The sequence below is a fragment of the Lonchura striata genome, chromosome Z (genome assembly GCF_050655825.1).
Source record: "Lonchura striata isolate lonStrDom1 chromosome Z, ASM5065582v1, whole genome shotgun sequence".
NCBI classification, from domain to species: domain Eukaryota; kingdom Metazoa; phylum Chordata; class Aves; order Passeriformes; family Estrildidae; genus Lonchura; species Lonchura striata.
This window is the reverse complement of record NC_140740.1, coordinates 8,580,230-8,594,874: the sequence shown is the minus strand read 5'-3', so window position 1 is coordinate 8,594,874 and position 14,645 is coordinate 8,580,230. Positions and strand designations below refer to the sequence as shown.

The 14,645-nt window shown below is 39.5% G+C and overlaps 1 protein-coding gene across 2 annotated transcripts in view; it reads right to left on the bottom strand.

The window, feature by feature from the left end:
• Positions 1–7,639: 7,639 nt before the first annotated feature.
• Positions 7,640–14,645, bottom strand: part of EFNA5 (ephrin A5) — a 211,139-nt gene continuing 204,133 nt past the window's right edge. For both annotated transcript variants that reach the window (XM_021524772.4, XM_021524771.4), the window contains one exon: positions 7,640–11,777. In XM_021524772.4, the coding sequence (XP_021380447.1) occupies positions 11,656–11,777 (122 nt within the window). In that variant the 3' untranslated portion in view covers positions 7,640–11,655. The remainder of the gene's footprint in view (positions 11,778–14,645) is intronic.

Genomic DNA, 14,645 nt, shown 5'->3' with positions numbered 1-14,645 from the left:
CCAATTAGACAAAATGCTTCATCCTTCCTATATCACCACAAAAATGTGGCCAAAGCAAAGTTAATTACAATGCATCAAGAGTTTCAAAGAAACAGGCTGGATGGGGAAATGGGAAGAAGCAGAAAAACAGTATGTTAAAATCTTTTTGGGAACCAGACAGGGAACAATGCCAATCTCTGATAATAAAGTTAAAATATATTTGTCTTAGGGGGTTTTCCCGTCTCCCTGTTTCTGTATGGAGTGCCAGGCCAACTTCATATGGAAAAACCTCAGATTGGGATGAACTGGAAACTTGGCAGCCCATGAAATGGCTATTGCCTCTGTCTTGACCTGCACGTCCCCAGTGGGCCCTCATCCTATTAGAGTCAACTTTTCTGGGCAAAATGGACTCTGTTTCCTATGATCACTAGCCAGTCTTGGCACAGTGTGTTTAGAGTTCCTGAGAGCCTGCAGCACTCCAACTGATAAATGTGTACAGCCAAAATCTCCTTCCTGTATTAAAAACAGTCTATTATATGAGCTTTGCTTGTGCAAAGGCTTTTCAAACATGTTTGCATCCACACCTCATGCCCTGCCCATACAAGTTTGTCAGAGGATCTCTTCTGGCCACTTCTCCTGCAGCATGAAGTTACTGACAGGAATTCTCTCGAGCTTGTTTACTAAGTGCCTGGTTGCTGGAGCTAGGCAAAAGGGGAGACTACACTGGCTCACAAGGAATAGAGAATGTATTTCCTTTATTCTGCTATGGTTTCCTACCTATTCTTGCTCTCAGTCCATTCAATAACTATATTTCAAAGTATACCAATTCTGCCCATTTCAAATTTTGTAAGTTTCTATTTTACCTCTTACTGGTGGAATTAACAATTCCTTGAAAATAAACAAGCAAATCACACAGCTGGACACATACAGCACAGTGGGGTGTATTTGTTAGTAGCTGAACTTGGACTGTTTACAAGATACACTTTGTTTGATGATGCAGTGCTTAAATTTCATTCTTTCCAGCATGCCTTCTAGACAGAATTTCTATTGGCTACACTACTTTCTCTCCTAATTTAGTTGAAGACACATGAGAAGTTAAAAGTCAGGAATCACAGCACAGCACCAGGTGAACAGTTCAGAAGGTTCCTGTCTATTTATTGCTAGATTTCAAACACTTGCATTGTTTTTCTCTTGCCTTTTTTGTCAAACAGTGAATACTCTGAGGTTAGATGAGGCATGATAGTTTCCAGACTTGGTATCACTCATTCTGTATATGCAATAAGTAGTGTGCTGTGTTGATGTAAACAGCTCCCAAATCTGGCATGCTAATTTTCTTGCCTAATTTTTCCAAATGGAAACTGCTTGCCCAATGAGTCACTGTGTGTTCTCTTCCTCCTTCAGATGATTCTTCTTGAGAACCTGATGGTCCACCACAAGAATAGTTCTCTTTTTTCATTTCTCTGTAAGATGTCCAATTAGGACATTCCTTCACTTCCCATCTCCCCCAGCCCTATCCCACCCAACTACAGTGCAAGTCTGCATGTATTTTCTTTTTCTATTATCAAAACCATAATTTTCCAACTCCTCAATCAAAGATTTAGTGCTGGGATATATATGTTATGAGGACTTGCCCTGGGTTATATATGTCCCTGCTCCTGCAAATACAACAGGTGCTTCACATGGCAGAGATGTGTGTTTTCATTCTAGTCTTGCCCATGGTAACTTCTTCAGATTTCATGTTTTATTCAGAAGAGAGGAAATACAGATACCTGGTAAAGTACTCAGCCTTCTGAAGCAGAAACTGGTAGCAAACAGCACTACATCTCAAAACAGAAGATTTATTAGGTTTATTATTCTTTAGTGCATTAAACCCCACTTTAAGACTGTTGCCTAAGAGACCTGAAACGAGGATAGTACCTGAGATTTTAATTTACTCCTTTGCAATTTTCTTGTTTTAATTATGTTTGAAATAGAGTAAATAGCTTCCATGGTGGCTTCTGGGACAAGTTTTCACTGAAAGGATGAAAAAAGAGCAAACAGTTGACAAGAGCAGTGACAAGACATCCAGATAATACTCTCAATTCCATGGCACTGGTTGTGTGTCATGTATAAGCACACAGAAAAAAAGGATCTGCTTGTTCATAGCAAGTTTATTAACTTCCCTTGATGGAAGTTTTAAAAATATTTAAAACGGTTTGAATTCTGAAGGATTTTTTATTTTCAGTATGCTGGGTGTAACACCAAATAAATCCATACATGCAGAAGATGTCAATATGGTTATTTATTTTAATCTGCATTTAAGATTAAAACCTTCTTTTATTTCCCTGATTGTTCATCCAGTAAATAAATACAATTAAGTAAACATTTCTGAAAACACTCATCTGCAACTTCAGATCACAGTTTTGCTTTAAATTTTATTTCCTTCTTTTAAGAAAAGCAGATTTCATTCCTTTTTTTCCCTCAGATATCTGTGATGTCATCTGCCTGACTCATCTAAGCTGCAGTACGTAGCCCTAGGCAGATTTCCAGGCCAGCTCTTACCCAGACTCCTTTAGCTCCTACTCTGAGGGCAAGGTTGCCATCAGTGGCCGAGTTTGAGCCATCTTCACAAGATGTGTAGTAAAATGTGGCAGGCAACCTTGACTATCAGCCCTGAAGGACAGGTTTGATCAAAATTCAGGTAAGTGTTTTTTGGTATCTTTTTAAGTGGCAAAAATACAAAATGCAGAGTATTTACCCTGGATCCCCAGCAACACCTGCATTGATCAGGGATGGCAGCAAGGCAAAATGTCAACAGCACAGCACAGGGAGGAGCTGGGAGAGAAAGGGTGAGGATATCCTCTAGGTGGAAACTTGCTGGTTTGATGTTGCTTATCTACACATGCATTACCTGACACCTGCTACCACACATCCAGCACACCAGGGTATAGTAAACATGCAATAAATCCTTGCTCTAAAAAGCATCAAAGGGTAAAAAGCTCAGTGTCCCCTCTAAGAACAATGCTGTCATGAGCTTAGAGCATATCACTTTAACACTGAAGAAATGAAGCTTTTAGCAGCTGCAGATACAGGCCAGTAAAATGAGGTCTGTGGTCTTCAGAACCTTGCAGCTCCTCTCTTTCTCACCAAAGACAGAACTTAAAGCATTGCCCTTCAGCATCCCTGAGCTGGCACAGGGAGTTGAGAGGATTACTCTTTCCTACTTCAGCTCATGAAAACTGTGCTGTTTAGATTTGCAGCCCCCAAACTTCTGAATCATGCAAACATTTGTCAGCCAGTTGCTGCTGAAAAGACAAAGCAAAGTAGCAGCTTCAGATTCAAATGCAAATGTTTCTGTGGACAAAAATCTTGTTCAAAAGTTGAAGGTCCTTTTTCAGTCAAAAGCCTTGAACTTCCTCAAAGCAAGCATGAAAGAAATGGCTATAGAACCAGTTATAGATAAAATACCTGCTTTCTGCAAAGCTATCTGGAGGATCTGTATGTCCCATCAGACTAATTTTGGGGCTAGAGAAAGAGGAAGGGGAGGAAGATTGCTCAGTCTGCTGCTCTCAGGGGAATCCTGCAACAGAGAGGTTGCTATATTAACCACTTCAATGTTTTGTGCCAATCTAGTTATCTGTTCTTCTTAAAACCTTTATTATTCATGGATGCAAAAATCTGATCATTAAAGCAGTATAAATATTCATGCCATGTGAATTTCATTTAGCTACTTGGCAAAACTTCTCTAGAGTACAAGAATTTGGAGAAATCTGGCTAATGAGACCAGAGAATAGGAAATATACATGAGTTTTTCCTTTTCTTTTCACCTGTAAATAAACCTAGAATAACTAATGAAATAAACAACCACAAAAGGGGCAAGAATTCACCAGGAAGGATGATATGCACACTTGCTTTGGCTTCTGTGCCAGGGGGAAGGCAAGGTCTTTTGTAATGCAATTATGTGCAAGAACCAGGATATTGTAAAACTAAAGCAGAAAGCGTGATAAGCATCGCTGCATGGGTTTATCGGGTCTTTGACTCACATTTAAAGTCTAACCATTAACATTGTGCATGGTCCACACTCTTGTTCAATCCTTTCTTAAGGGAAAACTGCCACTCTTCTCCCTGCAGCTGTGTAAAATCAAAATGTAGCTGTACTCCACCCTGTGAAAGTCACTATACCTACACTCTTCACATGCTCCAGCTTCAAGATCTTTTTGATGGCAGAGATAAAACAAAAATTTCCTCCCAAAACAAATTCTAAAGCCTACCATTAAAACATCTGCTACACAGAGTACTCAGCAGCTGGGGAAGACCTCTCACAAGGGCCTGGTTCATCAAAATCCTGAGCTGTCAGCCCTAAGTGCAGCAGCTCCAGGAAAAGCCTTGCAGAGTGCAAGACTCCCAAGTTATTCCTGTTTTAGAATAGCACAGTGAGGTGTGTATTTTTAAATGCTAGTGAGTTTTCAAAACTGAGCAACGTAGGTCTGAGTCAATGGGAAATCTTTCCTTGATTTCTGCAAGCACAGACGCAATCACAATCAAACTTACCAGGTTTTCTATTTCATGTTTTTACAAAATTTCCACAAACAAGCAAGTCTACTCACAGGCAGTTTACACCAGTAACCACTTCTGGGCTTAAAGACTGCTGTATACTTCCCACTGCTGCTCAACCATCTGTGACTGAATGTGCTCTTTCCTCCCCACCCCTTCTCCACCCTCATTGTAGTGAACAGAGGAATTGGGATACACGCAGGGCTATATAATGTACAGCATGCCAAGTTTCCACTGAAGCATTCACACCCAGCCAAGGGCTTGATTCTTCTGACCCTCCTCAGACACTGATAGTTGCTGCTGGACCACAGCTTGTCATCTGCAATATGTAACACTCCACTTATTCCCAATACCCAAGTGTAAATGGGTTGAGGCTTCAGTGTCTCATCAGGGTTGCTACGTTAGGCCTCAAGATGCTTTCCTTCTGCTGTGCTCAGCTTCTAAACTTATTGTTTTGTTCAGCTATAGATAAAGCGAGGAGATAAAAAAACAGAGCCTCAAAAACTTCTTGGACTAGTGGTCAGTGATTAGTCAAGCAAAAAGTTGAAACACCCTGATTTCAGAGTACATGAGCACAATTGGTTCTTAGCAGAACAAGGATCAGAGGGATACTTGCACCTTCTGTATCCTTTTCATTTACTTGACCTTTCCTTTTACAAATACTATCCAGACAAAAACTTCAGTATTCTCAACAGCATTTTGACTGTGGATAGATAAATATATTTAAATGCTAAAATTAGTACTGGAAAGTACATACTGGTAAGTGGGCAAGTCCCACAAAATAGCACTCAGGGAGAGCAGGCTTTGAACATAGAACTGAGAGATTGTGTCCAAGAACTGTGACACTTGAGATTGTACATGCAGCCAGAGGTAACCTCCATCCTTCAGCTGCATTACAAGGTGTAGAGGAATCTAGAAATCACTCTATACTCTTGATCTCAAATGCATTGCATGCATTCACAATGTGCTAGGAAAATAAAAAATTCTTCTTTTTTCTCTCCAAATACATATCTAGCTTACCACCCTGCAATTTCTCATATTTATACTCCTCCTTGTGTAATCAAATGACATGAGAACTTGCTTGAAGAACCATAATAGGAAAAATGAGTGTTTCAAGATGTGCTGGTGGCTGCAAGAGTTATCTTGTGGTTTGAATTTTTCCAAATGAAATATGACTGACAGAATTAGTCAGCTAACAGATTTATCTGGGGGGAGGAAAGCAACAGAAAACCTACTTAGCACAAAAATATTTGTAGTATCTCTTATTTTTGAATTTTTCTTAAAGTTTACTTTTTCCTCGAACAAAGACTTTGCTTTAAAAGCTTCTCTGTGGTCTAATGGTAAATTTCAACAAAAATTCAAATTGGTGATATTTCAGGTTGTTTGATTAGCAGAAGTAAATCAAATGTGCTGAAAGCAAACACAAGTAACCATATATAGGAGCTGTCTGCACTGCAGCATTTACAGTGAAGACTCAGTCTTGATTTGGGTTCTTTATGCATACACATGCCATATAAAGCTGATTCAGGCTTTCAACTAAACTTTCCAGTAAAGGCAAATGCTAACAAAAATAAGAGTTTTAAGGAAGGAGGTACTTTTGATTTCTGTTCTGTTAAAGCCTGTAAAAAATTTAACCATCCCAGCTGATTACCACATCTCTAACCTGTATAAATCAAAGCTTTGTTCTAAATGAATAAAAACACTTTGGCACAGAACCATATTATAGCAGTATGATGCATGCCTGAATATTCCTAAGAATGCCCTCAGAGGAACTCTGTGAGAAGAAATATTCTGCAGAAGGAAAGATGAGGGAGTACAAAGGCCCATTGTGCACACTAATGCAGAAAAATGAAATCAAATACCATTCTCAGCAAAAGCAGAGTGTCTTCTGAGCAAAGGCTATTAAGTGTGCAGGATATTTTCTGGACATGGGTATTATGTTAAAACATACTGAACATATGTCACTTATAACCCTCTCCTGGTTGTAACATCACAGCTCCAGAGAAAAAAAATGGTGCATCAATACTTTGTATCAAATACACAGACACCAATCTGTCACTTCTCATTTTAAAAGAAGGTTAGTCTAAGTTATAATTAGTATTTGCTACCCTGTCCACTAATTAAATATAATAAAAAGCTTTCTGTGAGCCGAATGCTAGCACAGTGCAATTACAGCAGTTTTGAATGCACAGTGCATGTACTACAGGTTTTGGTATGTGCTCCCCACCTTTTATGACTTAAATTCTCAGGTTCAATCTATCATATGAGTAGTGAGCAGACACTGCCAAAGACAACTATTTCAGACCTAAACACAAGTCAACACCAATGTAGTCCTGTACTTTTTGAGAGCCACTACTGTATCAGCCTCTGGGGGCAGGGTGGAAGGAAGGAGGAGAAAGCCATCCAGTTCCTCAAGCTTCCACTTTTCTACCCCTTCCCTTCAGGAGGAAACCTTGGTTCCATAATAAGGTCACCTAATGCATTCATTCTCCCATTCATTAGACTTGGCTGCTCTGAACCTTTTTGACAAAGAAAGGTATGGTGAATATTTCAAAGCCAGTTCCAACCTCATCTCTTTGCCAGGCTGAGAGACATTCTGGGAAGAGGGGGACCTGCCCTATTTGCACAACTCTGGGGCTAGGTCTACTCTTCAAGAATTAAGAGTTGCACCTTACAACCACTTGTTATCCAGGGGAGGAAGATCACTTGCATGGCCCAGAACAGGGCAAAGTGATGATGCAATGCACCAGCTGATACAGCTCCTTACCCTCTTAAGTATTTGGAAGAGCTTTAAACACATTAAAAAGGGTGAAGAGGAGAGATCTGCCATGGCATTGGTAGTTACAGCTGCAGGTACTCAGTTGTTGTGCCTGTAATGTGAATTTTTCATCCAGTCCCATTCATACTCCTCTCATTGCCTGTCCTGTCCCTGGAAACACTCAATGGATGGGGCTCTGCAGAACCTGATCTAGTGGAAGATATCCCTAGATATCTTGGCATTGGACTAGAAGACCTTTGAAGGTCCCTTCCAACCCCAACCATTCTATCTCTCTGGGTAAGGTAGGTAAAAACAGACCACAAAATGAAAATGCAGTAAATTAAACAAAATATAGTCTAAAAGAACCAATTAAAATGATGAAAATCTTTAATTTTATTTAAGTATAATTGTACGGACACGTGTATATACAAATACAGATCTCATGGGGCAGGGCATTTGGGTGGGGTTTTTTTAAACATTTTCTTTTAAGTTTATATAATGTAAGCATTTCAAAAACAGCACTCAATGAATAAGTGCAAAGAAACTGCAAAGCAGGGCAGTACAAGCACAGGACCACACTGAGCTGGACTTTCATACCCAGATGCATACACAATGAGTGTCTTCAATGGGGTGTCAAGAGTAAGCATGGTAAGCGGATTTTGCAGACTCATGGGTAACCTCCAACATGCCAGCATCTATTAAACTGTACAGACAATGGCAGCAAGCCTATTGTAGGGAGATTTGTCTCACATCTGAGAAGCTCGAGGGCGAATGCATGGGAAAAACTCAGTGATGCCAGACCAGAAACAGATCTGCCCATTCACAGCTCCAAATTAAAAAAGGACGAGGGTGGGAGAGGAGGCAGGGCAGGAAGAGGGAAGAGAAATGTGGAGGGTTGTACATTAAAACTGGTGATCACAAAATCCAAGTGTAATGAAAAGACGGGAAGAGTTAATACTCTAAACCTCTGAAAGTGACTGAACCATTGCACCCATAAGGCAATAGATTAAGTTCAGTTTTGAGGGCTAGGGGTGGGAATCAACAGGTACAAATACAACCATTTTCCTTCCATAATTCTAGAAGAAAGGAAACAATCTACTCAACTACTCTCTGTACTTCCCAAATTTGTTTCTAGTTCTTTTGGAACCAAGTACATATATATATCGCACATGACACTGGCAAGATCTCTTCTGGAAAAAACTATTCATGGGAACAAATCCAGAAAGAAAACAGGAGGAAAAAAACAAACAAACAAACAAACAAAATATCAGAAAAGCTGTTATATCCCCAAAGCCTTTTTAGAAAAAAACATGATACAAAAGAACAAAACTAACACAGAAACCACAGGGCTCCAACATAAGACCTTTAAACACCGAGGACAAAACATTGATCATCGAAAGTCATGTTGTTCCAGGTCTTGACATTGTGAAGTCTTGCAACAGATGAACGATTTTCGAAGATGAATCCTGTATGCTGCAGTGTCATGGCCACTTGTCTCTCAGTTCTCAGCCATGATCACACTTGATGCTTCAAAGCTCTGTCTTGTAATCAACACGTGATTTTAATATCCTGAAAGTCTATTGTTCTCACTTACAAAAGACATAAGAATCAAATTAATACTTTATTATCAAACACTATATACAACAGAGGTTGCTAATAATACAGAATTTAAAGAACATAGCTTTAAGTTTTACTTATCTTTCCTTCGCCACCCAGGTAAGTACAGTACAAAACAATATTCTAAACTGACACGAAATGTTACCTTGTCTATTGAAGGATACACAGTATCCACTAAACTGACTGATCCCTATTTTGCCTGCTTCAGGTTGCAATGCCCTTGGCAGACAGGAGTGCAGGTCATGGGTGTAAGTAACCCACTAAGGCTAGGGAGAATCAGTACCTCAGACTTGAGCAGGGGTAGATGAAGGGTAAGGGAGCAACAAACTCCTTAATTTTCAGCAACATCTGCATTTAAAGCATCCAGAGGTTTGCAACACAACACAAAACCCACCAACATTTATGTACTTGGTATGACTGGGATTGCCTAATGCCATCAAGCATGAAACTGGCAGGGCCTGGAATGCTGCTCCCAGCCATGCTGGGCAGCCCAGGGATCATCACTTGTGTTGTCCCCCACGTACACAGCAAGGCTCTGGGTGAGTGGGTGAGTTTCACCAGGTGTAACGCCAGTGACAATGCTTTGCTCTGGGCAAATGGACGTCTTCAACATCATTCAAAGAAAAAGGATGACAAATGTCACCATTTCTACATCAAATTTGTACTACTTGTATGACTGCCTGGAATTATTGTAAATCATTTTAACATTGTTACACATCATGCAATATTATCTGTACTCTGGTTAATAATCCATTTGATACAGTGCATTCTGATTAAGCTCACCTCATCCAAAGGTTTTTAATTTCTACCTACAGAAAGTATTAGTGTGTGTATCAAGTATATACACCTTAAAGAGAGCAAAGTACCATACAGCCTGTAATGAGATGATGACTTCCCTCACCGTTTGTGTATCTTTGTTCCATGCATTTCACACTAGAGCGAACTTCCTGCATGTCTCCTGTAAGTATAGGTCCTGTATTCATGAACATATATGATATCAGGCAAGCCCAGGTCATAGCTCAGCATGCATGAAACCTCCCTTTACATATCAATTTTATTTTCCCCTCTCCTGCCTCAACTTCTAGAAGGTTCTTCTTAATTTAAAAATATAAAGTCTATGAAATTATGTCCACTAATGGCATCACTCAATTTTATTACGGCAGAATTTTTCTTCGTAACTAATACAGAAAAATCTTGTTTTGCTTGAATAATCTCCATGCTTTGTTTCACCTTTAACTTAATTACCATATTTTTTGTCAGAAAAGCTCTGCTTCAGTCTGGGTCTGAAATTTCACTGATTATGCTTAGCAGTCTGAATTTCATGGCAGCCTAGCCAAAAAATACCCCAAGGCTTGCACATCCTGGCAAATTACTTTTTCAAGTTTTGTTAGCCAAGGCTCAGATTCCTTAAACAGGGTCACTCCTAGTTCCATCAAACAAGACAGTCCCATTTCCTAATTGCATCAAGGGTTTCCGCTTCTCTCACATTTAAATAGGACAAGCATATATACTCACTCTCAGCATAAAGTATATCTAAATAATGTATTTTCTATTCTAGTGGATTTTTAAAAAAATATTTTGTTAAGTCTTTGGGAGCCCATCTAGTTTATCTCCAGCTGATAAACACGTTTCCTCTATTCTTCAAACTATGCTGGAAGGGGAAAAGATAAAAAAATCAACATTGAATTAATATTCCACACTTATTTTCTTTTCCCCCACCAAACAATGCTATTAGACTGCCCTGGCTTCTTCTACATGTGATTTATTCCCATGATTGAGGAACTTACAGGAGAGACAAATCAAGAGAACACTGGAGATCCTGTGTCCCAAACATGTTTCTTCTGGCCACCAATGTCCTCTTTTGGCATGTATTAATACCCAGAGCAGCATCCAAGGCTATTAGCTACTAAGTCAGCGCTGGGGAAGGTCACTTTATTCTCAAAAGTGCCTCTGCATTTCAAGAAAAAAATTTTAGCACCACGGTGATTTGTTTTAAAATAAAATAAGCCGGTGTGCATTATCCCCTTAAAACGAAATAACAGAGGCACTCACACCCCCAGTGAAGTTTCCTAAATCTGACCTTGCCTGCTGTGTGCTAACTTCTTCCTCTCACCAAATAAAGCATTTTTACTTGTGAGCAAAAATTTTACTGTCAAAGATGTTTCAAGAGTCCCATAAGAAACATTGTCTTCCCCTTTCAGAAGCCTGTTCAGTTAGAAACTTCTGGAGGAAATGGCGTTATGTCTATTTCTTAATATCTCCCCTCCAGTCCTGACATGATGACACAATGCCTTGCATGACCATCTTACAGTGCTGAATGAGAAGGCATAAATATTGTACCACAGAGACAGACTCTCCCAGGTTTTCACTCACTTTCCTTACCCCTCACTGACCACATCTGCCACTACACTTTCTTGTCCACATACGGATGACACAGTGAGCTAACAGAGGTGATTTCTTAAAGGAGAATGCAGAAGAAAATAAGAATCACTAGTGTCACTATTATAGTTTGGCATTTTCATTTGGAGTCCTTTTATTTATATGGAGGGGTTAAGAAAGTCACAGGGTAGGTAGGGGTGGGTGCTGAAGCTAGTTATCCCCTTCAAATTTTTGCTGAGTTCAGGCTAAAAGGGAGAAGAAAAAGGAAAAATAACAATTTGACATCTGCAAAAACAATAAAGTCCCTTTCCTGGGATGAGCAGTTAGGTGGATCTTTGATGTTCCAAGACCCTGGTATTTTCTGTGACAGGTTGTCGGAGCATACTGTGCTATAATATCAAAAGCATTGCCAGGAGGAACAATAGAGTTGCCAAAAGCTGGCTGGGTATCCTTGGTGTCTGTGCCGCGTTCTCACCACGGGATGGCTCGGCTGACTCATGTACGGTATCATCTGTTCAAACAGAAAGCATACATTCCAATGAGATTTTGCATCCTTAATAAACTCTCACTGAGCTGACAACTCTAAGTAGATTTCAGTGCCTTTATGAAATAGGGCAATGAACCTTGTGCTGTCATTGACTTTCACAAGCGTGTAATACCTCATTATGTAACCAACTTGGGGCCAAGTCCTGCATTTCTTACTGGCAAAACTCCCTCCCACTGAAGACCAGAGGAACAGAAGGTAAGTCAGACTTTAGCAGATTAGAGAATGAAAGGTTCCTCTTCAGTAAAACACTGTGGTTCCATCTTAGGATCTACCTAATCTATTTAGGATTAGATAGCAACATCAGTTGGGAGGCAGCTAAATAAAAACACCTGGTTTTCAAAACAGGCCCAGAATTAATTTTGCAGTTAGTTCCCTTATTTGGTTTTGATTTTGGCTCCTGAATTTGAAATTACAGCCTGTAAGTCCAAACATAGACCCCCCCCTTCCATGCACAAAATTTCCACTGAAGTATGTTGCATCTAGGGGTGAACAGGAGATGTAAATCATTCCTTCTTTCTTCAAATAAAATTTTAAAGACTAAAACATGACAGTCACTAATTTTATAGAATATATACTCCAGCTGGAAGAATCTCACTACCTTTCATGGTACACAAAATAGAGATTTACATATATGCTACTAGAACTAATGAAGAAAGAATCAGATGAGTTAGGAAAACATGCTTATGCATTAGTGGCAGAAGAAAACAAGGTAGCAAATATCCTCCATATCAAAAGCTATCTAATTTAGCTATTCAAAAAGCAATCAATCTGGGGTTTGCCATAAAAAAATCAGCTCTTGCTTTCCATTACTAAATAAAAAGAAAAAGCCAAAACCTTTTAGGAAGCATGAAGTGGCCTCAAAATGTATTTGTAAGTTTATTTTAGAGCGAAAGTTTCCAGCATAGTATCTCACCTACTTAATGAAATAAGCTCCCTAATTTGTAAGAGATGTCAATGTGCCTGTGATGTATCTGTCTCAGCTCTCATCTCAAAAAATTGCACCGCCAGATTACATTGGGTGAGACCTGAGCAGTGCCACTAAGGGAAGCAGGAGTCAGGATACTGGGATCACCATCCTGCTTTGTCATGGAGCCTTTCATGTTACTTGGCTTTAGCCACAGGCGAGCTTTCATACCCTTGACACCTAGCACAAAATCAGGAGAGCACTTAGCATAATTTAGGTTAATAGGCTCTTCAGCCGCAGCTCAGTTACACAGCAAGGTGCACAGTAAACCAAATTAGCAATTTATCACATGTACTTTCTCCAGCACTAATTGATGCTGTAATCACATAAGGCTACTCAAGGCAAAAGTATGAAAAGCAAGCATTGATTAGCTGTAAATATGTTCATGTTTATGAGAAAGAGACATATCTTCTTGGTAGTGCCAAGCAATAGCGTAAGAGGCAAAGGACAGAAACTGATGCACAGAAAGTTACACCTGAAGAGGAGGAACTTCTTCACTGTGTGGGTGACTATTCATTGGAACAGAGCGTCCAAAGAGGGTATGGAGTCTTCCTCACTGGAGATAGTCAAAAGCCATCTGGACACAACCATTAGTACCATGCTCTAGGGGACCTGCTTGTGTACAGAGGTTGGATTAGATGACCTCCAGTGGCCCCTTCCAACCTTACCCATCATTTGATTCTGTGGCATGAGTTGGGAAGTCTGGCTAAAATGGCTTAAGTTGAAGTTCTGCACCATGTATGGCAAGGAGACCCTCCCAGGCATACTGGGGCCAAATGAGGCCCTAGTCTTTTCCTCCAGAATTAATCCAAAGGAATCTAAAAATATCAGTGAATGCTGGCTTCTGAAAATGCTACTTTCACTAATCATCAATACCAAAAGCTCTTTTACATTTCACTTCTGGGTTATATCTTGTACTATGGTGACACTGCAATGGCAATAGAGTACTTCAGAAAAGTTTGCTTCTCAATTAAAACATATTTAAGAAACAACAGGGAAAATATCCCTGTGTTGCCAATTCTACCTCCTTTCATATATTTAAAGTTAGCTGTCCCCAGTTTAGAAACATTTACTCACTGCTGATGAACTAAAACTACAGCGGAGAATTATGTCTATTACCTCCTACCTCTAGAATCGCAAATAAGTCTGAATTTGCAACACTGAATGTCAACAATTTTGGCCTAATTACATCAGTGAGTCAGCATGAAACCACAATAGTGTATAACAGTAATAAATCCTCATTCTCACTGACTATCAGATACTGCCACAACTGGAACACTGGCTACTGCTGAAAAACTCCATGAAAAAGTACTAAGATAAGATTACCTCTCTTAAATGAAAAATACAGAGACATTCTATGATGCCACTTTTATAAAGCCATTCTTCACAGAAGAATTAATTTCCATGTAACATTAAGGGATTCCTTTTGAGAAATCATCTGGGATTTCTCTCAATGCTGTTGCAAGGTTTCTGCACTCATATATTAGAACACGATTTATCTGCAGTTATGAAAATCACTTTACAAATATGATTTTTCTTGGAGGTGCAGAGTCATAACTGCACAGCCTTTAAGGCTTGGGGAAAAGGGTTTGCTTCATTTGAAGCATTGAAGACAAATGAAGAAGAGAAAAAGATTCCTGAATAAAATCCAGAAGGTCACTACTAAACACTGGGAGTACCAGCAATAGAGAAAAAATTATTTTGACAGCCATGAATTTTTCAGATCACACAGCCTTACATCATATGCTTCAGGTATAACTTTCAGATATGCACAGCTGCAATTTTTCTTTAAGGACATTTTTATTATTAAGGAGAAAGAGAGGGGGAGGAATAGGAATAGAGCCAATTACTTCCACCACTTGTGAAAT